General features: G+C 36.3%; 1 protein-coding gene across 6 annotated transcripts in view; it reads left to right on the forward strand.

The window, feature by feature from the left end:
• SYDE2 (synapse defective Rho GTPase homolog 2) overlaps positions 1-27,049 on the forward strand; it is a 125,385-nt gene that overhangs the window by 72,917 nt on the left and 25,419 nt on the right. For 2 of the 6 annotated variants that reach the window (XM_016429898.2, XM_016429896.2), the window contains exons 5-6: positions 5,961-6,142; positions 14,309-14,540. In XM_016429898.2, coding sequence (XP_016285384.2) covers positions 5,961-6,142; positions 14,309-14,540 — 414 coding nt within the window. The other 4 variants (XM_016429895.2, XR_008916079.1, XM_016429897.2 and 1 more) reach the window with 4 other exon arrangements.

Here is a 27,049-nt window from a genome sequence, read left to right on the forward strand (position 1 = left end):
GGACCGGTTCATTACTCTACCAAAAGTTCATTAGTATGCATAGTTTTCCACATCTCCTCCAATGTTTGTCATTTCTGATAGGTATAAAGTGCTACTTCAGAGTTATTTTGATTTGTATTTCTCTAATCAGCAGTGATTTAAAGCATTTTACATGACTAGCTTTGATATTTTCTTCTGAAATTGCCTGTTTTCATCATTTGATCATTTATTGAGGAAAGACCCTTAGTTTTATAAATTTGACTGAGTTTTCTATATATTTGAGGAATGAGACCTTTTTTCTGATAAACTTGTAAATTTTTTTGATATTACTTCATTTTCTACTGTACCTTTTAGCAAAATGTAGTTTCCCAGATTATCACTCTTAATTAGGTCAGTTTTGCTTTTCCTTTGAGATCATGATTATTTCCCTGCCATTTGTACTTCAGGTGAATCATATCATATTCTGTTCCAGGCCTTTGTTTTTTAACTCTTGTATTTTTCTGTTTCAAGTGTGCCTCTTGTAAACAACATATTGTTAGATCTGGTTTCTTATCCACTTCTATTTTATGGGTAAGCTCATCCCATTCACATTCAAAGTTATGATTACTGTATATTTCCCTCCATCCATTTTTATTCTGTTTATTCTTCTGGCTCTTTTTATCTTGTACCTCCACAAAAGGACATTTTGCTTCTTAACCAGTGCCTCCCTTAATCTATTCTCCCTTTTGTCATTCACCTCTTTCTCTTACCTCCTTCCCATCCTATTTCTCTCTTGGATATGATAAATTTCATATATACAACTGAGAGCTGATATATAGTCTCCCCCCTTTGTACCAAATCTGATGAGAATGATGTTTAAGCATTATCCACCATCCCCACCACCTTTGCCATTTTTCCTTTTGCTGTAAAAGCTCTTTCTTGTATGTCTTTTACATAAGAAAATTTCCTGTATTTTTCTTTTCTCCATTTTAGCTCTCCCTTTCCCTTTCTCTGAATACATCCCTTTTTCTCATCCCTTCATTTTTTTTGAGAAATCATTCTAGCATAATTGACTCACACCCATGCCTCTGTCTGTATAAAATTCTTTTTAAGTATCCTAATAATAAAATTCTTAGGAGTGACATGAATCTTCTTGCCATATAGAAATATAACTATTTGAACTCCATTGAGTTCCTTATAATTTCTCTTTCATGCTTAACTTTTTATGTTTCTCTTGGGTTTTGAGTTTGACTGCCACATTTTCTATTCAGTGCTGATATTTTCATCAGAAATGTTTTAAAGACTTTATTAAATCTTTTTCTCCCAAAGGATTATACTCAATTTTGCCAGATTGGTGATTCTTGGTTATAATTCTAGCTCCTTTGCCTTTTGGAATATCCTATTGGTTGTATGGGTTATTCGGGGAAGGCTAGTATTTCTAGCATGAGGGCTTGCTAACCCCTTTTCAAGACTACTCATCTCTTTTTGGTGCCCATCTCCCACCCAACTGCCACTTGTGTCTCTAAGAAGCTGTGGCACCACAAATTAGTAAAGCGTCTCTACAGGCAAGCTAAACCATACTGAGGGTAAATAACAGCTTCACATTTGTCAGTGAGTCGAGGGAGGTCTACCCAAAGCATGTGAAGACTTCCCTAGACAGAAGGGGTGGATGAGAACAGTTTATTCCGACCACCTTGAAGGTGGCTGAAACAGGCTCCATGGAGTCCTTAGAGCTTGGTCAGATATCAAAGACACTAAGGTCATCTGCTGCATCCTAGGCCATCGCCAGTTGTCCTGACTTTTGTCTTGATACTGAACTTCTATGACTGGAAGAGAGAGTGAGGCAAATGACTTTGTGCAATTCTGTCTCATATAAATCCAAATTTATGTGCAGGTCAAAAGAAATCACCAGTGATATCATTTTGATCCCAGTTCAAAGGACAGTGACCAAACTACTGATCACATTCACCACTTTAGCTGGTGAGATACTACAAGAGTATTTATATTTATGCAAGAGTCAGTTCCAATGACACTTGGGTCATACCGTCCCACCAGTATACTCAGAATCTCTGGGGGAGAGTGAACATACTTTTAAGTAACTTGTCAAGGATAATCATGAGCTAAGAAAACCCATGTGCTTGGGATACCTCCCATTTCTTGACAGCAGATGTCTTTTGTCTATTCAGGAACATGAACTACACATTAGTACAATTCTGTGCTAACAACTTCTCTTTTCATCTTCATTCAGCTTGACCACATGTAAGCATGCATCAACAAAGCATCTTCTGTTCTCAGAGGTAGCATTTACAAGCTCTTTCACCTTATAGCCATTCTTTCAAGGACATTTAGAAAGAGTTACACCTTAACTTGAATAATAGTTTGCTTTAAGACAGAGAACTGCAAAACTCTTCAATCTGCCTATCTCTGGAGCTCTACAGAACAGGCGAGCCAGCTCTATGCTTAGCAGGATGGTGCGTTATTCAATTAGATGAGTGTTTACCACAACTGCTCAGTTTGTCTTTCTGGTTAAAGTACAGCAGCCTTACCAGGTCTTGTACAGTAAAGCAGATGTGGGACTTGCCTTTCGTCTTTCTGATTTTTCTTCCACAAACTAGAGGGGGCAGAAAAGGGCCAACAGGTCTAAGATGTGCCATTGACTCTTTAGTTCTAGTTGGTGCCAAAGAAGAAAAGCAGAAGCTGCAGGCATTATTCAGCCAATGAAATTAGCAGCCATAGCCTTCTTCTCAGTTGATGGCAACAGGAGTTACTTATCTATTCCCATAGTTCTCATAAATGGTTTGGGATGCAGTCATTTTCTTTTTCTTTTCTATATTTTCAGGTTTGGTCTCTTTACCTCCTGCTAACAGTTCAGTAGCTAAAATCAGAGTCTCCTGACCATCAGTGACTCACTTTTTATTTAAGCTTTAAAACTTGTATTTTTCTGTAAGAAATCAACAGACTTTATTTATTCAAACCTAATTTTCCAGATAGTTATAGTAATTCTAGTTTTGTTGCTTTTATCTTCTTTAAGCTAGAGGTGCAATGGATAGAATGGTAAATCTGGAGTCAAGAAGACCTAAATTCAAATACAGCCCTAGTCATTAGCTATGTGACCTTGGGTAAGTCATGTAACCTCTGCTTCCTTCAGTTTCCTCATCTGTAAAATGGGCTTACTAGTAGCACCTACCTCTTAGAGTTGATGCGAAGATCAAATGAGATAATTACAAAGCACTTAGCACGGCACCTGGCACATAGTAAGTGCTATCTAAATGTTAGTTATTGTTGACTATTATTAAGTTGTTAGTATTGAAAATGAATGTAGGGACTATAATGTTCTCGAGATTTTAAGTTCTCATCACTGTCAAACTTCTTATTTTGATTCCTTGAAACTTTCTTTTACTTATGTTTTTCTAGTTTTAATAAACAAAAATTCTTCTTCTGCCTTTTTAAATCATCGGACTATTGACATATAAATGAGGTAACAGCCTTCATCTTTCACAAGTTGATTTAAATCTTTATATTTATGCCAGTTAATTTTCTGTACAAACCTGCTCAAATTCTTCTTACATACATTTTAGTAGTTTTTATTAAACCAAAGTTCTTTTCCTACTTCTTTTTTTAAATTATATTTTATTTGATCATTTCCAAGCATTATTCATTAAAGACATAGATCATTTTCTTCTCCTCCCCCCCACCCCCCATAGCCGACGCATAAATCCACTGGGCATTACATGTTTTCTTGATTTGAGCCCATTGCTTTGTTGATAATATTTGCATTAGAGTGTTCATTTAGTGTCTCTCCTCTGTCATGTCCCCTCAACCGCTGTATTCAGGCAGTTGCTTTTCCTCGGTGTTTCCACTCCCATCCTACTTCTTTTAGGTCCCAAATGTTAATTTATAACAGCAGCCATATTCTACATCCATAAATAGTTAGTTTAAAGTTTTCTTTACTTAAAACGTTTTCTTGTCCATTTAAACACATAACTGTTCCATATGGAAAAAGTCTTAAACCAGGCAGTTCCCAATCCACCTGATTCTATTGACTTCTGATCACTTATTTGTTTTGTCTACAAGCATATATTAAGAAGCACTTTGCCAAATGCCAAGGAAGGGGCCCTTTGGTACTTCATTGTAGACAACCACCTGTGTAAGAACACTTAAATTTGATACATGCTCCTGTATTTGTTATATAGTTAAATTGTTGCTTTTTTTCGTTTGATAGAGTTGTTTCCTAATTATTTTAGTAACTGCTGATTCTTCTGTAGAGCTGTGTAAATCGCTATGATTATTCCCTCCAGTGATGGAGATCGCAGCTTTCTCTATGCCTGCCCATTCTGTGTGACTCTTGTTCATGACCTATAAATCTTCTGTAGGACGTCCACCCACCTACCCTCAGGTTCTTTTTGTTTTCTTGGCGTTGTTTAGATAACAACATATACTCAGTTACTAAGGCACTGTAATGAAAATAATACCAGGATGATAGTGTAATTTTAACAGGGTTATTTTTATATCGAAGAAACAAAGCTTTTTTACATATAACAGCCAGAAAGACATTTTATACACATTGAAGTTATATAAAATCATTATAAAGTTGGGGGATCTTGTATCTCATTAGCCAAGTTTTTTCACATAGGGTTTGTTTCTCCTAAAACATTCTTGTGGTCAGTGAGAGAAAATGTTTTGAAGTAAAAGAGCCAAGTGAGAGCCTAATGATTCTTCTCTTACTACTCTGGATTATGGACTGGCTCTCTTTGCCAACTTGCAAGGTACTAGGATTTTGTTCGTGACATATGATTAGGTAGGCATTATCAATCATATATATAGAATGCTGATAGCAAATAGAACCACACTAAAATGGGTTTACAAAAGTTCAAGTTCCATACTTCTAGTCCAAAAGCAATCTGGCATCTGGAACTACAAGTGCTTCTTGTAACAGTGAGCAAACCTGTATGTAGTTTGATCACTGAAGAATATAATAAAATTTCCCCCCAGTGTAGTTTCTTTTTCTGTTTCCATAGAACTAAAAGTTCAACTCTTAAGTAGTCAATTAGCTTTAACTGCAGTGATTGTAAAATGTTGTGACCTTTTGGAAATTTAAGTCTTTTAATTAGCCCCTGTAGTTACATCATAGACTCCGTCCAATTGCTTGTTCTGAGTTACTAACAAAATGTTCCTCCATTTCTTTCTACCACCACTCTCAAGAAGCATTAACGTCTCTTCTTCCTTAGCAAGCTACTTGCCCTGTCTTAGGAGTATTTGTTTCTATGATAATGAAATCCTTACCTGTATCCTCCATTTGTGCCATATGAGAAATACATACTGTTTCAGCACATTTGGGAACTCTGGAATCTGAGCTAGTGCTAGAAATTAGCAAGCAAATCTGGAAATTATACAATTTAGGATATCAGATTCTCACTCACATGTAATACTCATGCAAGGTCATTTATCCCAGGACTCCATTTACAATTTTAAAGATTTAGATTTCTGGTCTTTTCTAAGAAGTGGGGGATAATGTACAGAGAACCAACTTTGAAATCAAGAAGATCTAGATTAAAAGCCTGTCTCTGATAGGTCCTGACTCTGTAACTGGATAAGCCAGTTAGCCTGTCAGTGCCTCAGGGAACTTTACAAGACTGAAGTTAGTAGAGGGAATTTTTTTCTATGGGAGGTTCCTCTACTCAAGAAATCATAGATCCAGTTGCTTTTTTTCAAGTTAATACTATGATTAACAGTATTGTACTGGTTATTTATTAACTTTATTTTTGGGCCATTTGTGAATTGATTTATAAGATGTTTTCATGTAAGAAATGGCATAATTTAAAACATCAAGAGGAACTTTTGGAAAACTACCCTATACATGAGTTTTATCTGTACAATTAGATAGCTGTTTATAACTTTTAAAGCCACGATGATAAATGAGGTTACTTTGGTTTTTGTACTTAAGTTTTTTTAGCCTCTTAACTGTAAGTTGTTTGTTTCATTTTGTTTTGTTTTTGGCAAAGGTGTCCTTAAGGATTATTTAAGAGAACTCCCTTCTCCTTTGATAACCAAGCAACTCTATGAAGCAGTGTTAGATGCCATGGCCAAAAATCCTTTGAAAATGACTGGAAATGGTTGTGAGAATGACCCAAACGACTCTAAGCACACTGTTGAACTTCTGGATTGTTTGCCTGATATTGAAAAGGTAAGCAGCATGAATGGTAATTAGGTTGGTGACAGGGGTAATGCACAATCAATTCTAGAACTACAAGTTCCATAGAGTCCACTCTTACCTTTCATGGATACAGTAGATCTAATTTTACTTTAAGCCAAAGTAAGTTCCATTTTGGGTATGCCAAGGCCTCTTTTACAAATTGATCAATCAACTTCTGCATGTAAGCTTTAACACGTTCAAGGAGTTTCCCCTTAGAACCAGATAAAGAATTGTTGACAGTAGACTTTATAAGCCATCAATGTAAAGAGTTACTGTTGAGATCTAAAATAAGAAATTAAGGAACTCTTATAGTTTTGATATAATTAATTATACTGTATTGATTATTTCCCTCAGGTTGGATTTTAGTCAGTTTGAATCATTTCTTTGATGAATCACTGTAGTTTGATAGAATTTTATTTAACATTCTGAAACTGATATTCATTAATGATACTGGTTCATAATTCTCCTGTGTTTTATCCTTCCCTGACTTACATATTAGGAATATATTTGTTTTATAAAAAGTTGTCTGGCAGGATTATTTAACAGTTTTTGAGAACAATATGTATAAAATTGGTACTTAATTTTTCTTTTAAAAAATTTGATAGAATTCTCGCATGAATCCATTTATAAGGAGTTTTTCTTTTGTAATTACTTTTCAAATAGTTCTGTTTCCTTTTCTGAGATAAAATTATATATGATATTTAATCTTTTGTTAGTTTGAGTATTTTATATTTTTAAGGTTTTTCTATCTTGTGTTCTGTTTTGTTATCTATAATTATGTATATAGCATATTCTGATTCTTTTTATCATCACAGTCGTTTCTGACTATATCTTTTCTAGAACTGAAATATGTCTTTGTAACAAAGAAACACAATTAAGGAGAAGCAACTAAGATAGTTACTCTATCTGACAATTTATATGGTATTTTGCCCCCATATTCCCAGCCAACTTTCCTTTATGCTTGTCAACAAAATTGTTTCTTCAAAATATCATTCTTGAGAATTATTTATTGATCCTGGGCTAACTTGCCCTGTATACTTTTTCTTTTCTCTCCCCTCCCCTCCCCTCCCCTCTCTTTCCTTACCTTCTATCTGAAAATCAATACTAAGTATTGGTTCCAAGACAGAAAAGTGGTAAGGGGCCCTGTACAAATCTAGTCAATGAAGAAGTTCTCTTCAAATCTAGTTTTGCAAACTTTATTTACTCCCTCCAGACTGCTAGCTTCTTATCATTTCTACCCTAGCAGTCAGTCCTTTGTTCATGAGATTCAGTTCTAGAATGCAGGTTTCCCATTTTCTTAGCTCATTAGGAAGATAATTCATGTAAAAAAATGTCTTCTCTTTTATAGCTTTTTCTCCTTTTCTACCTTCATTTTATTTAGTCAAAAACTTAAATTTTTGTATGTTATGGAAATTTTTTTGTCATCTCTATCCTGTATCTGGAAATATACATTCTAACCCAATTTTATTTCTGAATGATCTATTCTTCTCTGATTTATTTATAATTTACATTTTATTGCTTATCTATTTGGAGTTTATTTTGGTATAATGATGCAAAATGCTTGTCTAATCCAATTTCCCCACCAAATTGCTTTCAGATTTTCATAGTCATTCTTGTTGAATAGGAATTCCTAGTATGTATCTAGTAATTTGTATTTTGTATTTATCAAACACTAGGCTACTGTGTTTGCTTCTGGCTGTTACTTATTCACTTTGTTCTGCTGATTTTGTTTTCTTCTTTCTAGTTTTCAGTACCAAAGAGTTTTGATGGACAGTGCTTTGTAAAATAAGTCAAATTCTGTGGATTGTAGGCCTCTTCATGCCCTTAAAAAATTATTTACCAAGAAATTCTTGTTTTTTTTTGTTCCTTTGAATGAATTTGTAATTTTTTTCAAGTTCTACAAAGTACAGCACTTCTTTGTTGTCATTTGATTGGTATAACACTAAATTAGATGAACATAATTAGAATCACAATTTGTTCCATAATCATGTAGCTAATCCATGAACTTTAGATCTTTATTTGTATAAAGAATGTTTTATAATTGGATTTATGCAAATCTTAAGTTTATTTTTATAGTATGATTCATATTTTGTATCTTTCAAATGTAATATTTTTTCTAACTTTTTCTCTTTGATTTTGCTAGTATTATAAAGAATTTCTATTTATATTTGTAGACTTATTGTGGCTTGTTTGTTGAATTTATTAATCATCTTAATTTCATAACTTATTCTTTGGAACTTTCTAAATATACTCATGTGACATTCAAGTCTGGTGACCTTCAAATGGGAATGATTTCCTCTTCTTTTTACTGATGCTTATTCTCTTTCTTTTCTTTTTTATTGCTATAGGCAACATATATATGTATATTCTTTACTTTCTCTACAAAGCAATTTGGGAGCTTCCCATTTTCCTCTATTTCTAGTAATGCCAATTCTTGACTCAGATAAATATTTGATCATTTTAAAGGGCCTCTTTTTTGTCTATACTTTTTAGTCATTTTAACATAAATTACTTCTTAGAGTTTTATGCATCTGTTAATGTAATCATGTATCGTTTTAACATAAATAACTTATCTGTATGGCATAATAAGGCTTATAAAGTATTTTACTAACTCTTTAGATTCCTTCAGCATCTATGTGGGGTAGATATTACAGCTATTAGCTCCATTATACAGCTGATGAAATTGAAACTCAGACAATAAAGTAACATGCCTGCCAGTAGTTAAACAGCTAGTAAGTGCTGGAGGCAGAACTTGAATTCAATGTATTCTTAAGAAGTAGAGTGCTTTTTCAGTGGGACTTTAAGAGATTAATTAATTATGTTGATTGACTTCATAATTTTGAATCACCTGTATCCCTGGTATAGAACTAACGTTTTTAATAAGTAATGTTAGGTATATATTGCTGTAATCTCTAAAATTTAGTATAATGAATATTAATGAAATATTTTCATATTTCACTGTACTCTATTACTCCTTGATTTTAGTATCAGGATTATATTTGTTTTGTAAAAAGAATTTGGTACAAAGGCTTTTTTCTTTATTTTCAGAAACGTTTTCAAAGTTTCTGTATTAATTGTTTTATAAACATTTATAGAATTCATTTATGAATCCACTTGAGCTCTCTTGGTGGTTTATGGCTTGTTTGAATTCTCTTTCAGAAATAAAATTCTTTTTGTTAACTTGAGTACCTTTTTTGTTAAACGTTGATCATTTCCTTTAAATCCTTAATTTCAGTGAAAAAAATATACACACATATACAAACACACAGTTTCAAGTAATCCCCCTCCGCCCCCACCCCCCCGTTTGCTTGGAATTAACTTTGTTCATTTTTTTATCTAAACAATTTTATTTTTCTTTCTCATTTATAAATTGTATTAGTCTCTTTAACTTCCCAGTTCTTTTATTTTCAATTTTATCTATTTCTTCTTTTATATTTTAAAATTTCTTCTCTTGATGTTTCTTTTGCAGTCATAAATTTATTGTTTTTTTAAGATCTTGTGTTAAATTATTGTTCCTTTTTCTATTTTATGCTTTTTAAAAATAAAAATTCAAAAGATAGTTATTAGGCTTGTAGTCTATATGAAGGACTGGTCTGGAAAGCAGCCCAAAATATCCTTGCTTTTATGGTGTCATATTTTGTTTTTCTCTTAAAAGTCTTAGGTGTTGTGTGTACTTTAAAGTAATTTATTTGTGTGTGTGCGTGTGTAAAGAGAGAAATCCCTTCCACATCACAACTTTTCCCATCACAGTTTTGATGTATCACAAGTTGGCATAAGAAATTAAATGGAAATTTTTATGGGTTTTGCAGAAGCCACAGACAACACATAGAGGCCAGTAGATGACATGGAAAAAGTTTAGAAACTATATAGTCTATGACTAAATACTTATAGTTTTATAATAAGGTATTGTAAATGCTTCATAAAAGAAAAAAAATAAAAAAATTTAGACTTTTCTGGTATGAAGAGAGGGCCAAAAATTTTTATGTGGATTTTCTAGACTGTGGAGTGCCATCCTCCTAAAACCTAGGATGTGAAATACCTATATATATTATATATACATATAAATATATACATGTATATATACACACATGTGAAAGGGACATTTTCTTTTGATGGCTGTATTACTTGAATCCTACAAGTTCTGATTTTTCTATTTCCCTGTTATTATTCTCTTTGGAGGAATTATTGTATAGTGGAAAGGATGTCTGATTTGAACTCAAGGGATTGGGTTCATGACAACTTTGCTATTTAAATATTTGTGTAAAGATGTGAAAATCGTATAATCTTTTTGGGTCTTAGTTTCTTCATCAGTAAGATGACCTTTAAAATCTATTTTCACTCAGTATGACTGATACTGCATGTATGATCTTCCAAACTTTTTTAATTGATTAATTAATATTTATATTTATATATAATTAATTAATAAAAATTTAATGATTTAATTTCTGTAATTTTCATTTTAACCTAGTCTTTATTTAGGATGTTATTACCTATTAGGTTTATATTTTATATTCATGAAACTTTCATTAATTATAAGTTTCTGAGGCGGGATTTGCATTGAGGTCTTTCTCATTTTAAGTCCAACTCTCTATCCACTACCCTGCATTCCTCTCCCAGGACAGAAATTTCTGGGAGGTTCCCTGAATTTCCAGAAGAATGTGAAATTCCAGAACATCCGCTTTCCACTGATGATTCCTGACACCCCCCTCCCCAACAGTCCTCCTACTTTCTCCTTCCAGGTAAGGTGAAAGATCAGAAGGACAATAGACCTCTCTTCTAGGTCAAGCAGGAGTGAATCTACTGGTTCCTCTGATCTTATTCTTCCTATGTCCCCATTTGAAAAACAGTCCTTTGCCTATTTCTTCACCTAGAAATGTCAATTTTCAAATGAGGGAACTTGTTGTAGTCCAAGAAGTAACAGTTTATTTCTTCCAGCTTTCAAGTGTTTTATCATTACTCTTATTGACTCTCAAATTAGGAGAGCTGAATTTTTAAAAATTTATTTTAATATTTCATAATTTTTGTCTTTGTATCACAGTCATTTCCCACTGCTTCAGACTGAACCACTTCTTGTACAAATAAAAACAGTTCATCAAAAATTTGACAGAGACTGTATAACAGTTGTCAAAGAAAAAGGAGTCCTTTCCTTCAGTACTTCATATGATTAGGTTTATCAAATAGTAGGTTACTCTTTTCAATTTCTTCTGTTCCTCGATAATCTAGTCTTTTATACTTATCTATTTTTCGGCTTTAAAGAAGAGCAAAAAAATTTTCATGGCCATTGCTTTATAATATGGTTTATGTTGTAATATCTTTAAAGGCTGGTGTCTCTTTCCTTTGTAGTTCTTCATCTCCTTTGCGATTTTAGACTTTTTGTCTTTGCTATGCTGTCAATGAAGTGAGGGATTCCAAGAGATAGAGGTCAGGACAGAATGTATTCTAGAAATAATGGAGAATAGATTTAATTCAGAGATGGGCAATGAAATATTGTGTATGGAGAATAGTATGGTTGGGTTGACTAGTATGCCCAAGTAAATAATATGAAATAAGACCAGAAGAGTGAAAGGGAGATGGGTCGTGGAAGACCTTGAATTCCAGAACTTCTACAAAAGTAGAATGGGTTGCCTTGGAAGGTAATGGTTTTCATATCATTGCAAGTCAAACATTTTTTTTTCATTTTAAAATATTTTCCGTGACTACGCAATTCATTTTCTTTCCCTCCCCTCTTTCCTCCCCCCTCTCAGAAATAACAAGCAATTCCACTGTTTTATGTGTGTTATCACTTGATACGTCCATATTATTCATTTTTTTAATAATCTTGTCATTTCAAGTTTTAAAGCAAATAGAATGATACCTTGTATGTGTTTATATAAGGATATTATTTTCTGAATATAGGTTGAATTAGAAGAACTCTAAAGTCCCTTCCAGTTTGAAAATGTTGTCACTAATTAGTCACTCTGGACCCTTTCACTTCTGAAATATAATATTCTAGCTATATATTCAATATTCCACTCTAACCCTTAGATTTGATTTACTTTACATCTAGTTTTGGTTATATTGAAAATATATAACCTTTATTGATTATGAATTACTGTTTAGCAAAATAGAACACAGAAAATATTTAACTGCTAATTGACCACTATGACTTTTAAAGTATTTTAAGTCAACACTGGCATTAACAGAAAGAGAAATTTTATAGTGTCAGTATTTTTACATAAGATTAAGATGCCTTAAAATCATTACAGAAAAATAACTTTTAGAAAGTAACATACTTTTTAAAGAACATTGTAAAATTATTAAGAATTTAATATTTTCCCTTAGTTATAGTAGTGTTTTTATTCATTTTAATTCATTTATTCAGAGAACAACTTTAATATCATTGGCAAATTAAATATTTTTATATGGAGTGATTAAAATATTTATGTGGTCATTCATATTTTATTTTTTTTCCTGTTTGGTTATATGTTTTTTTCTATTTAAATTCTTATTGATAACTTTTATTTTTGTATCATTCATTTCCCAATCAGGAAGGGGGAAGGAAATAAGCATTTTTAAGTGTGTGTGTGTGTGTGTGTATATTATAATTTCTATGTGGCAGACATTGTGCTAAGGTCTTTTTACAAATTTTATCTCATTTGATTCTCATAACAACTCTAGGAAGTATGTCCTACTGTTGTCTACATTTTACAGTTTAGGAAATTGAAGCTTCCTCCCTCCCTTTGGCTTTGCTGCGGCGAATTGCACCAAAATCTCTTATGTTGACCTCATGTCTCATTTAGTCCAAGACATAATGCAATTAAGATAATTTTATCCTATCCACAAGCAAGATCATTTAGAGTCAAAGTGTCAGCCTACTGCTACAACCCTCCCTAGTGCAATGCAGAGCAGACTTAAATGTAATTGGAAGCTACTTAGCAAAATAAATAAAAAATACAATAAAAGAGATATTACATTTAAAATGAAGTTAATATGTACGTGCCCTGATTTGTATTTGAGTTGGACACTGTTGGTTAGACTTTGGTTTCCTAATGGAATGCATGTCTTTTTCCTTTATGTCAGCTGTGTCTATAGATAGATGGAGGGATACATACATGCATACATGCATGCATGCATGCATGTGTGTATATGTAAGCAGGAACAGAAACGTGTTGTTTCCCGAGACAGGCCACAACCGCACCTCCCATAACAACTGGCTTCTCAGGCCCCATGTGCCACACACTCTGCGCCTCAGTCTTTGGACTCCAAAGCCACAGGAGGGTACACCGTAGATGAAACTGCACAAAGACAATGTCATTCTCGGTCACCGAGAGACGACCACTATTTGTCCTTGTTTTATTAGCCAGATGTTTTCCACCATGCTTCCTCCTCCTCCTATTCCAGATTTCTTCACGTTAGCTTAACAGATAATGCTTCTCCACTCCTTTTTCTGATCTTATTGACTAGAATGTACTTTTCAGAATCATTCTTGCTGTGAGCTCCATTCCACTATGTCTTAGTAACATGAAGTCAAATTCACTTATGTTAAAACACCTATTTAGTGTTTTTTGTTAACTATACATTGTGTATTTCTGTATATTGATAAATAGAAATGATGGGTTTTAACATTTGCTTTGTTTTCAAATACATCCCTCATCTCTCTGCTATCCAGTAAATCTTCCTTATAGAAAGATTAAAAAAGGAAGAGGAGGGGGACCAAGTAGCTCACCAAAACTAACAAACATCTACCCAGTCTGATAGTCTACCAGTGCTCTGTGCTTATTATCTGTTATCTCTACAAAGAAGAGAGAGAGATTTGTTTTCTCATTTTGTTCAGGTTAGCTTAGCTTGACTTGGTAATTATAATTACAGTGTTCACTTGGGAGATTTTGTTTGTTACCATTTTCATTGTTGTATTTATTGTTTTCTTTCTCTGCTTCTTTAAATTATGCCTTTGTTCACATATATCTTCTCCTAATTGTCTAAATTTTTTATCTTCATCATTATTGGATATTCTTTTACTGTCATATACCACAATTTGTTTAGTCTTTCTCCAGTCAATAGAAGTCTACTTTGTCTGTTTCTTATCTACTCCTTCTATATAATTGCATTGTAAAAAAGTGTTACTTGAGATTTGCAGGTAAACAAATATGTTACATGAAGTTTAACTTTTCATTTTAGGCAACCTTGAAGATGCTGTTGGATCACCTGAAATTAGTGGCTTCTTATCATGAAGTCAATAAGATGACTTGTCAGAATTTAGCAGTGTGTTTTGGGCCTGTATTGCTGAGTCAAAGACAAGAGACTTCGCCTCATAACCACAGAGTCTTTACTGATTCCAAAGAACTTGCCAGTGCTCTGGACTTCAAAAAGCACATCGAGGTTCTTCATTACCTTCTCCAGCTGTGGCCAGGTAAAAAGTTTATTGAAAAGTTTTCTAGTTCATTAATAACATGTTGAGAAGTTATTAAACCACAAAATAGGGCAATCTTATTTTTAAATCTTTATGGTCCTCTCCTGTCCCAAATTCTTTGATTTTGTGATATTTCTCAGTGTGCTTTGCATAATGCCACAGTGCTCGGCACACAGGCCCTAGGTCAGAACCTGTTAATTGATTGGTTTGATATCTGTTAAGGCCCAATGCAAAACTGGCCCTTCTACAACTGGGCTTACTATGTCTTCTCCAATGCCTTCTTTTAAAAAAAATAATAAAACTCTTGTGTTCTGTCTTAGAATCAATACTAAGTATCTATTCTAAGGCAAAAGAGCAGTACGAGCTAGGCAAGTGGGGTTATGTGACTGGCCCAGGGTCATACAGTTAGGAAGTATCTGAGGCCTGATTTGAACCTGGATCTTCTGACTCTAGACCTAGTGCTTTAGCCACCTAGCCACTGTCCCTAAAAGAAGGCTTTCAAGACCATTACTTTAAATAAAAAACAAAACAAAACTTTATGTCTTAGAATCAGCAAGGGCTAGGCAATGGCGATTTAAGTGTCTTGCCCAAGGTTAAAACATCTAGGAAGTGTCTGAGGCCAAATTTGAACCCAAGTCCTCCCCGTCATTCAAGGTCTTCTTACAGTGCAAAGGAGATTCTGACTTCTCAAAGGTTTCTACCAAGTTGGAAAGCATGGAGAGGATAGGCTGCGACATAATGGAAAGAGAGTTAGAGAACCTGAGTTTGGATCCTACCCCTATCACTTACTTGTGAAGAATCAGAAGTACAGATTGCCAGGCAGGATGTGGTAAAGTGCAGGGAAATCCCTGGTGTAGGACTTAAAAATACATATTGAATCAGCAAAATGAGTCTTTATTAATATACACTTTTAATGCACTGTTTGTCGTTATCCTATTTTCACCTTAAAAGTGGAATTTGTGGTTTAAATTTTGAATTAAATTTCTCCACGTAAATATTTAGACTGAGTTATTATTATGGATCTTAATAGATGTACAATTTAAACTCGAAAGAACCTTTGTGTTTAGAAATCCTTCAGAAAGCACTTGAGGGGAATGCAGGCAAATGAGGACCAAGGAAGAGAAGGGAAGAGAATAAGACAGGAATGAAAAGGAATCCCGTGTTGGAACTTGATCCAGGTCATGCCCAGGAACTGTGGGTGTTCCTCAAGGCTTGATCTTGGGTCTTCTTCTCTCCCTCCATGCCATTTAGTTAGGGATCTCCTTGGCTCCCAGGACGTCACTTCCCATCCTTACACAAATGATTCTGATGCAGCCAGACCTGATCTCTTTTCTCAGCTCTACTCTCATATCCCCAACTGCCTTGCAGACATCGCAAACCGGTTGTCAGGCTAGACGGTCTCAAGCTCAATATATCCAGAATAAAACTTATTCTTTCCTCCTAAAACCTTGCCTGTTCTTCACTTCTCTGAGACTGTGGAGGGCACCAGGGACCCTTTCGTGGCCTGTTTTTCTCCTCCTTTCAGCCTTCCTGCTGTCTTCTCTCTGTGATACCCTTCCATCTACTCTGTATCTTATATGTATTTTGTTTTTACATGCTGTCTCTGCTGCCCTTAGATTGTGAGCTCCTTCAGGGAAGGGACTGTGCTTTGACTTTGCTTTGTATCCTCTGTACTTAGTTTGGTCCCTGGCAAATAGTACCTGCTTAATAAATGCTTGTTGTCTGACTAAAGTGAATATTATAAGTTCATGGATATAGAGCTGGGAAGAACTTCAAAGGCCATCTAGTTTAATCCTTTTATTTTACAAATAAGAAAACTGAGGCCCAAAAACTTAAGTGACTTTTCTCAAGGCCAGGATTCAGATCTGATCTCCTGATATCAAGTCTGAAGTTCTTTCCACTGAATAGCCAAAATATATTACTTGCTATCCCCCATTGGCTATTCTTTATTTTTATACCTCTCTCTCTGTCTCTGTGTCTGTCTCTCTGTGTCTGTGCCTGTCTGTCTCTCTGTCTCTCTGACACTCTCTGTCTCCATCTTTATTCCTCTCCCTCCATCTCTCTCTCTTTCTCTGTATTTCCCTCCCTCCCTCCCTTTCTCCCTCCTTTCTTCCCTCCCTTCTCTCTCTCTCTCTCTCTCTCTCTCTCTCTCTCTCTCTCTCTCTCTGACTCTCCTCTCTCTCTCTCTCTCTCTCTCTCTCTCTCTCTCTCTCTCTCTCTCTCTCTCTCTCTCTCTCTCTCTCTCTCTCTCCCTGTCTGTCTGTCTGTCTGTCTCTCTCTCTTTTCTCCTTCTCTCTCCTCCAACGTGAAAATAATAATCTTTCCTTCTTCAGAGATTATATTTTACTTTGCACCTCTCTAATGAACTGATTTTAGGTTAGATTCTTCTTCTAGATTGTTAATTCAGTGAAATCAAGGATCATGTCATTTAAATTTCATATATCCCAGTCCCTTTTAAACTGAATTAAATTGAGTACATTAAGTCTATGACAGTATCATAGAGAGAGGAAGTCAGCACTGAGTCAGCTGCTGAGCCAAAGGTAGTCAGTTCAATAAATGCAGGATTTCTTCCACATCTAGAGCACGGGCCTTGGTTCTGGATACATAGTTTTATATTATCTTTGATTTGCATTTTGTTTTGCTTTGTTTTTGCTTTGGGATATTTTCCTGCTTTAGATGTGAGGAGAGAAAAATTTTAAATTCCTTTTTCACTGCCTTTAGCTATTTTTAACCTACTTTGGGGCAAGAAAATAACATGGAATCCTGGAATTGGAAGGGAATCCCTGTCTGATTCATAAATCCATTGTGTAACATTTCTGATCAGTGGTCATTCAACCTCTTCTCAAACACTTCCAACAAGGGAAAGCTCACAGTGTTGTGGGGCAGGGAGACATTTCAGACATCTCAAGCAAATCTAATTTTTAGGAAGCTCCTCCATATATTCAACTGAAATCTGTTTCCCTATTGGTTGGTCCTAGTTCTGCCCTCCGGAACTACACAGATAAATACGTGAAATCTCTCACATAAAAGCTTTTCTATGGCATGAAGATAGTTACAATATAGTTCTCAAATCTTATTTATGTAAGAACAATTTTTCTTGGTTTACCTCATTAGGAACATCTTAAATTTTATCTTTGATTTTGGTTAGTTTTTAGTGAGCGGCAGATTTGAGGCAGTTTATGAAAGGATGGCTAATCATGTGTCTTCTCTCATTTTCCTCCTGTCTAGATAAAATGCTGTGGCAAAGTAGAAAATTTGAGTGTAAATAAATACATAAAAGGCAAGAAATGTTAAACTTACTTTTCTCAAAACAAATTGTATTTTGAACTATTTTTCAGCAACTCTTAAATGTGCAATGTAAATAGTTAAACAGTACTGTGAGAACTAAAGCTTTCCATTTGGAGAATCTTTTCTTGTATTGGGGATTTATTTCAAATAATATAAAATCTATAGAAACAAATTAAGAAATTGGTGAAATTGATATTCTGAGGTCAATGTTGATTTTAGGAAACCTCCTTTTTAACTTTACAATGTAGAACATGAAATAGATTGTATTCTTCCAGTTTTTTTTCATGTGAGAGTACATAGATAACGGTATTTATATAGGGTAATGCCTTGATTTAGTGTTATCATCAAACAAAAATGAACACAGAAGTTAAAGCTGAAGATTGGAGAGAGTAGAGCGAGGAGGAGTAATTGTAGATACAAAAATTGTGGTTGATTAGATTATCAGCCAGAAGATAGAAACATTAATGGAGTAATGTGGTTGTGTGTGTACATATCAGTAGCGATTAGCTAGAGAGACAGCATGGTGTCATGGGTGGAGAGCTGACCTCAGAGCCAAGAAGACCTGAATTCAAGTCCTGACTCTGACCTGTCCATTCTGGCTGTGTGATGGGACAAGTTGCTCCACCTCTCCTGACTCTGGCTAGGTCCCTAAGGCTATTGCCAAGGTCCAGGTCTGCATCAGTAAAAAGAGTCCCTTGCTGGGAGATCCCTTCACCAATAGAATCTCAAGTCCAGTCTCTGCCCTAATTAAAGTGGATTCGTGTTCATCAGGAAGGCAGCTGATTTGGGAAGTTTATACAAATAAGCTCCTTTGCAATCGTTCAATACTTCCCCAGTCGGCTAAGCTAATAGGAAAACCATGGGTGTGCTCTCTCAGAACAGTTCTTTCTGCATTCACTGTAGGCCTGGAAACTTGATGTAGCCCTTCAATTTCCTGATTTTTGCACAACTGCAAACAAGTAGTCATTGTTCATTTCGGGAGTGTAAAGCTGGTGTGTTATCATTAACTCATGGGTTATAGTGTAAACAGAAAGAGCTTTGTTAAAGAATAAAGCAAGCAGAAAGTGGAGGTGACCGTGGCCAGCCTTCACCTCGGCAACGTTTAAGAATAAGGTCATGACTTTGTATGATGGAAATCCAGGCAGCCGTGCTTCGCTGCGCCCGAGTGTGCCGGGGATGGTTGGAGAGCAGCCACGCAACGAGTCTCTGTACTGTGTGCGGGCCGTAGAGGAAGACTAGTGTAGCTTGTGCCGCAGCAGGTAACCGACGATGAAGTGTGACCCAGTGCTTTAGCCACAGAACTGGGGCCGGGCGGCGATGGCGCAGCGGGAGGAGCCCGGAGGCGCCTTTGGCCGGCTCGATGGTGGCCGGAGGAGGAGCTTTCTCTTCCTTCCTCCTTTTCTTTTTGGACACCAACGTGCCATGCCTGCTTTGTGCTGCGGCCTTAGTGCAGGAGGAGCTTTCACATGGCCTGCTGTAGCCAGAGAATGATTAACGTGCTAGTCAGTTAACCACCCTTGGAAGTGCTTGTTTCGTGTGAATGAGGCCTCAGCCAGCATGGACCTGCCCCGCCGACTGACCACTAATCTGGGTGACGGGACATGACAGAAACATAACCGTGGAGTGTTCTCCTCCTAATGTTTCGCACGTTGTGATGCATGCTGGTAGGTGAGTCTGAAGTGGCTGTTTGTGTCTTGGGCTCCCCATTGGGTCACTGTCACTAAAAGCAAATGTATTGTCTGTTCTAGTGCAACGTTTAAATGTCAAAGAGCCCCCCGGCGATTGGTTCCCAGAACAGAAATCTTTGAACTGCTTAAGACGGAAGAAGCAGCGGCCACATATGTTGAACTTGAGTGTCCCCGAGGGGTCCGGAGTGCTCCGGCCACGGCAGGCCAGACTGGACAGCCCGCTGAGTAACCGCTACGCGGGAGATTGGAGTGGCTGTGGTGAGAACTACTTTGTTAACCCAAAGGAAAATGTGAATGAAGTAGATTATGACGACGTTCCTTCCGAAGATACAGAGAGTGGGGAGGACTGCAGCAAAGGCGACGGGCCTGATACGGGAGCTCAGCAGCCAAAGCCCATCTCCAAAGAGTGTCCTTTCCAAACGTACTTGGCGATGCAGGCCATAGATTCTTCAGTGGATCGAACCGTTAATCTCAAAGATTTACAAGAAAGCATTGATATTTTAATTGGAAACCTAGAGCGTGAGCTCAACAAAAATAAGCTCAATATAAGTGTTTGAATTTTAGGGATGATTTATGTAAAATCCCTGTGCTTCCTTTCTCCTACCCTCCTCCTCCTGATATGTTCTATTTGTTAAGACCTACTAATAATTCCTGCTTAAAATTTGCCATGCATTTAGACATTCCATTCATCAGTGTAAGTTTCTACATACTCATTACAAATTTAATCTGGGATCAAAGATGACTTAAGCTTTCTGCAAATAAAGTAACAATATTTCTTATCAAGCATTGTGGACATTGATGAGAAAATGCACTTATAACATTCATAAATCTTATCTGAGATTAGCCCCCTAAAGTTTTGTGCTTTGTGGAAATAGCCTCTCTCTTTCCGAGGCATTACAACTGAGACGGACATTCCTGTTGGAGGAAGGGAGCATTTCAGCTGCTTAGCCAGTGTTCTGCAGCAAGAATTGATGTAGATTGATTCACCATTGGGTCACATTTCATTTGCAATGCAAAGGCTGCTATGATAAAAATCTTTTATAAATAAAAGTTAAATTGTATAAATATTAATGTATTCCTTTGTTAACATTTCCAATAATTATTTAAACGTGCAAAAATGAAATATTTTTCTAACCCAAAAAATGCGTGTATATTTATATAAGTCATATATGTATAGTTATTTGGAATCAGGGCACCAAATAGTTAGTGGTGTCATAAGACATATATGTCATGAGGCCAAAATTAAAATGTACTCCAGAACATATTCTTTTTCAGGAGATTTACAAACTAAAGAGGAATTTGTATAGAAACTTGTGCCAAAAATGACACAGAATGATAATTATCATTCACAGCTTACCTAAATAGGTATTTATCACAGTGTCTTATGCAGAGATCAATCATGACACCATAAAGATGTATTCTGATTAAACTGTAAATAACTTGCATTTGAAATTTCCTAGTTATTTAAAGAATTTGTTAGGTAGTCAGATTTCAACTTTGGGCTTTTTTTCTTTGAGTCTTTTATCTTGATGTTGAGAGTTCAGGAATTGCCCATAATTGGTACTAAGAGCTTTGACAACCTCTCTGAGAAATTCTTATCAATTCTATGCATTTTAAAACATTCAGCTGGGTGTTTAAGTTATTTATTTACATTAGTACATGTACACACGACAATGTAACCCCTTTTTCCCTGAAGGAATTACTTAGTATCCTATGCTTATTAATTTTCATTAACTTATTTTGGCTTTATGAATCCAGAAAACAATCACTGCAATGATTACAATTATGTTTTAAAATGTAAATGTAGTTTGAAACCTTTTATCAGTAAATCAAAGTGTATTTTTTTAAACTTTTGTACTTAGAATTATTTTAAAATTATAGGCAAATAAAGTTTGAATTGCCAATAAATCTTTTAAGATCTTGTAACCATTAAAATTTTTTTCTCTTATTTTCAACATTGAAATAATTGGTCACGTGTTCTTATGAGAAGTACCTTGGTCATCCTCATACTTGCTTCTTTGGGAATCTTAGAGTTTTCAAAGTCAGATAAAACTGGCCTATTTTTGTAACCAATTTATCACTTAACACATTCTCAAGAAATTCTTGATTTCGTTGTCTGCATATATTAAACATTCAAGGAACTATTCTATTAAATGTTCTACAAAAAAGATTATTGTTATCTCTTTATTTTGTTTGTTTATAGTTCATATAAATATTGAGCTTTTTCAGAACTGTGAAACTTCACATCTTAAGAAATTACAAAATATGTTTTATAGATAATTTAAATGCCTGAACATGCATTAGTTTATTGTTACAGTTTTTAAAATTTTAAAATATTTTAACTTTAAAATTTTCCCTGGCAATTATTTGAATGAACTTTTAAGTTTCTTTGTTTTTCAAATACATATAGCTCATTTGAAAAGTCTGTGACTTTTCTATATATCATCCAGATTTTATTTTAAAAAATAGTATCCAGTATTGTCAGGGAATGAAATAAATTAAATAGTACATAGAAATAGATTTCCTAGATAATAAAAAAAATGCCAAAACTTGTATTTTAACTATTTGGGATGGGAAATTTTCTAAAGTTGATATCCTGACTTTTATAATAAAAAATTTAAATAGTGAGTCAATTAGCATTTATTAAACGCCTACTATGTACCAAACGCTAGAAATAAAAAAAGAAACAAGACAGTTCCTGCACTCAATGAGCTCTCAATCTTAATGGGGAGACAATATGTAAAAAAATGTAAACTATATACAGAATAAATAGGAAATAATTAAGAGAGGGTAGGTGCAAGAAGAATTAAGAAAGGCTTCCAATAGAAAATGGGATTTTGGTTGGGGATTAGAAAAGCTGGAGAAAGCCTTCCAAGCTGTTGAGCAGGCATTGGGCTACCAGAAGAAATGCCCAGAGCCAAGAGTTGGAGTATCTTGTTTGTGGAACCAACCAGGAAGAATCAAAGAATATGGATCAGGGAGTAAAGTTATAAGAAGAATGGAAAGACAGGGCTAGGTTGTGAAGAGCTTTGAGTACCAAACAGCATTTTGCACTTGATCCTGGTAGAGCAATAGGGAACCATTGCAATTTATCAAGTAAGGGATTGGCATGATTGACCCTGTGATTTAGGAAAATCATTTTAATTGTTGAAAGGAGGATGGAATGGAGTGGGGAGAGACTTAAGGCAGGCAGGCAGGCAGGCTCACCAGCAGGCTATTGCAGTAATCAATCCATTTCCAAGGTCATGAAGGTTTGCACCAGGTTCAGAGCAGTGTCAGAAGAGAGAAATGTAAATTGAGAGATGTTGTAAAGGTGAAACTGATAAACCTTGGGAACAGATTAGATATGGAAAGTAAGATATAGTGGGGCATTAAAGATGACATCTAGGTTATGAGCCTAAGGGACTGGACGGATGGGTTGTCCTTTGTAGTAACAGGGAAGGTAGGAGGTGGGGAGGATTTAGGGGGAAAGATAATGAGTTCTGGTTTGGACATGATGAATTTAAGATGTCTGCTGGACACCCAAATTTAAGATGTGTGGAAAGGTAGTTGGAGTTGAGAGATTTGAGGTTAACAGAGAGGCGATGGCAGGATAGAAGAGTCAGTGTAAATATGGCCATTCATCCATGGGAGCTGATGAGATGTAGGAGAAGAGAAGAGAGCCTAGGGCAGAACCCTGAGGGATCACCTTTAATTAGAGGGCATGCTCTGGATGATGCTGTAGCAAAGGAGGAACATCCAGGAACTAAGAAAGAGCTGTCAGATAAGAGGAGAACCAGGAGAGAGTGATATTCAGGAAAGAGAAGAGAATAGCAAAGAGGAGAAGATGATCAGTGTCCAAGCAGACATGTCACCTAGAATGACAACTGAGAAAAATCAACAATAGGTCATTTATATCTTTGGAGAAAACACTTGGTCGAATGATAAATTTAGAAGCCAGATTGTAAGAGGGTTAGGAAGAGAATGGGAGGAGAGAAAGTGGAGGCACTTATGGTAGGTGGCCTTTTTGAGTTGAGCTACAGAGAACAAAAGAGAAAGAACCATATCTTACAGGGATGGGAGGATCCAGTGAGGATTTTTTCAGGAGGAGGGGGGGAGGAGGGAGAGAGAGAGAGACAGAGACAGAGACAGAGACAGAGACAGAGAGAGCGCTTTGGAGGTAGTGAGGGAACCAGGAAACATTGAAAATAAATGAGTGAGGATGACAGATGGGACAATTTTGTTGGAAGAGATGGGATAGAATGGGATCACTTGAACAAGTAGATGGCTTGGTAATGTGAGACGAGTGAAGGAGCAGAGAATGGCAGAAGGCATCTTAGTGATAGGAGATGGGAAGGAAAGGAGAAGTAGGAGCTAATGGTGATTTTTTTCTGTAAGATAAGAGGAAAGGCTCTCAGCTGAGAGAATGGGGATGAAAAGGTTTGGAAGAGCTCCTATGGAGAGGGAAATAGCGAATGGATAAGGCAGTTATAGGAGAGATTGCCTAGCAGGAGTGTGAGCCTAGTGCCGATCATGTAACAAATATGTAGTAGACACAGCCAAAATGTAGTTTTGTGATTTTCTCCACCACATAATAAACCGTTGTTTCCAATTTTTCTCTTGCTCCTCAAGCATCTTCTTGGAATCTGGTGTCTTATTACAACTGAAATTTTTCTGCATAAAATCAGTGACCAAATTTAATGGCCTCTGGCTTCATCCTTCTTGACCGGCCTTTTGCATTTGACCCTTTCCTTTTCTTTAGGATTTTGTGACCCTTGGAATGATGAGGTCACAAGATCTCCTCCTTGTCTACCCATTTCCTTCCAAGTGTCCTTTACTTGATTATCGATCATATTCCTCCCCCTTACTGTGGTTATTTTGCTCCAGAGTTCTGTCCTGGAACCTCTTTTTCCCTTTTCTCTCTAAACTGGTTCACTTGGTGGCTTTTATCAGCTCCCATAGTTTCAGTCCCAGATTTATATGTTGAGTGTTTGTTTCTCTCCTGAGCTCTATCCAGTCCTGCATCACCTATTGCCTAGTAGACATCAGAACTGAATATCCCACAGGCCTCTCAAAGTCAACACCCCTAAAATAGAACTCATCTTTCCCTCCAAACCTGCCCCTTTTCCCATTGGGTCCTTTCAGCCCTCTCTCTCCCCCCCACCCCCCCGGGATGCAGTCTTGGTTTTTATCCTTGACTCTTCCCTTTTACCCAATGGATCTAATTATTTGCCACATCTTGCCTTTTCCATCTCCACAGCATCTCATGTTCATCCCCTTCCTTGTACTCGATACAGCCACCTCCTTAGTTTAGAATCTAATTAACTCTTACCTGCACTGCAACAGTCTATTAGTCTAACACATCTCACTGCCTAAAGTCTCTCCCCCATTTTATTCCATCTTCTGCACAGTTGCCAGTAATTCTTCCTGGAGTCCAAGTCTGAGCATGTTGTGTCTCTTCTCAATAAACCCCAGAGGCTTCCTATTACCTTTAGGATCCAATACATACCCCTCTTCTTAGTGTTTACAGCTCCTTGTGACTTGACCCTTTCTTACCTGTCCAGCCTGACTGTGCATCATTCCTTTGCCTTCATGCACTCAACTCTGTGGTTCAAATGCTGCTGCCAATGTTTCTCATAGGTACCTTTCCATTTTCTATCCCTTTCCGTCCCTTCTGCCTGGAACATATTCTCTCCTCACCATCACCTGTAAGAATTTTTGTTTTCTTCAGGACCTGCCTGGCTCAAGCCCCACATTTCTTGATCCTGACTTCTCTGTTCTTCCGCCTCAAAATCATCTTATATCTTGTGTGTGTGTGTGTGTGTGTGTGTGTGTGTGTGTGTGTGTTTAAACCGCTACTTTCTACCTTAGTAACAACTCTAACAGAGAGGCAAGGGCTCAACAAACAAGGTTTAGTCATTTGCTCAGGGTCACACAGCCAGGAGGTACCTGATGCCAGATTTGAACCCAAGTCCTCCTGACTCCAGGCCTGATCTAGTTTGCTTCTTCTAATGTGCTAAGGGTTGGATAGTTGTGCTTGTTAGAATTATGTGTGAAATAGGAGAAAAGTAGAGGCTCTGATTAAAAACTTAAGATTCCTCTATGAGTAAATTCATGAGCTTTAAGACATCAATCATTCCAGTTAACAAAGATTCTGTGCTCAGAATCGAGCTAAGCACGGAGAGGCCAAAACTCCTGCCCATGAAGAGCCAACAGTCTGTGACTTGGTGATGTCTACTTTGATCTTTTCCCCCCTTTTCCTTCCTGACTGTGTTGCCATTGCTAGATACTACCTCCAAACATCTCTCTCTCTCTCTCTCTCTCTCTCTCTCTCTCTCTCTCTCTCTCTCTCTCTCTCTTCTCTCTCTCTCTCTCTCTCTCTCTCTCTCTCTCTCTCTCTCTCTCCCTCTCTCTCTCTCTCTCCGTCTCCCTCTCCCTCTCCTTCTCCCTCTCCCTCTCCCTCTCCCTCTCTCTCCCCCTGAAAAAATCCTCACTGGATCCTTCCATCCCTGTAAGATATGGTTCTTTCTCTCCTGTTCTCTGTAGCTAAACTCAAAAACTCCACCTACCATAAGTAGGACTTGGATGAATGTGAGTTTATTGTAACATAGTTTTTTAAATGCTTCCTATTTGTTGAAGTAATTTCTAGTTCTTCTTGGGTTCGAGTGCTTGCCCTAGATTGCCTGAGTAATCAGGTACATTTCCAAGTACAATTACAAAAGCAGTAGGAAGACAACACGGAATCCTCTTCAAGAAATATTTGAGCAAGGTGGCTTAGTGGATAGAGTCCTAAGCCTGGACATGGGGGTTCTGGGTTCATCCAACTTGCCCAAGGTCAGACAGTAAGTGTCTGAGGCTAGATTTGATCTCATAAAGATGAGTCTTAATCCTCATCGCCTAACCTTTACCATGCTTCTGCCTTGGAACCAGTAATTAGTATTGATTCCAAGTCGAATGATAAGGGGTTAAAAAAGGAGAGATTTTGATAAATGACTTAAAATTGCCCTTTTCACGAATTTCCTATTATTCAGGCTTACAGTTCTGGAAGATCGTTATATGGCAGTACATTTTGTGTCGCTATAGATTCTTTCGCTTAACCAGTTTCTTCTCACGTTATCAAGAGAGATGCTGGTTGAACGTCATTGTCATTTTTGTGCTGTGTAGTTTAATGACTTTGTCATCAAGTAATGTTACTGCAATTTGGTTTTTAGTAAAACTAAATAAATAGATAATCCATTTAAACATCCAGTCCTGATCTAGATCTTCTTATCCTGGTCTGCAGTTTCCATTGTAGCTAAGAATACTGTTTGGAAAAAAAAAAGAATGTTATTTGTCTTGCATAATTGTTATTTCTGGGTTAGAAGTCCCTAATGGATTTACAGTTGGTTAACATTAAGGGGCTATAGGAAGCACACCTAATTAACTTAGTCTCGGGCATGATAGTCCAGTCATTTCTTTTGTTTCACAACATAAACTTTGCTGTACAAAGTGTCACCATGAGTTACTTTGTATGGTGATATTCTTTTAAAAACAGGCTTTTTAACAGAAGAAAAT

This window comes from Monodelphis domestica, chromosome 2 (assembly GCF_027887165.1).
Source record: "Monodelphis domestica isolate mMonDom1 chromosome 2, mMonDom1.pri, whole genome shotgun sequence".
Classification (NCBI taxonomy): Eukaryota; Metazoa; Chordata; class Mammalia; order Didelphimorphia; family Didelphidae; genus Monodelphis; species Monodelphis domestica.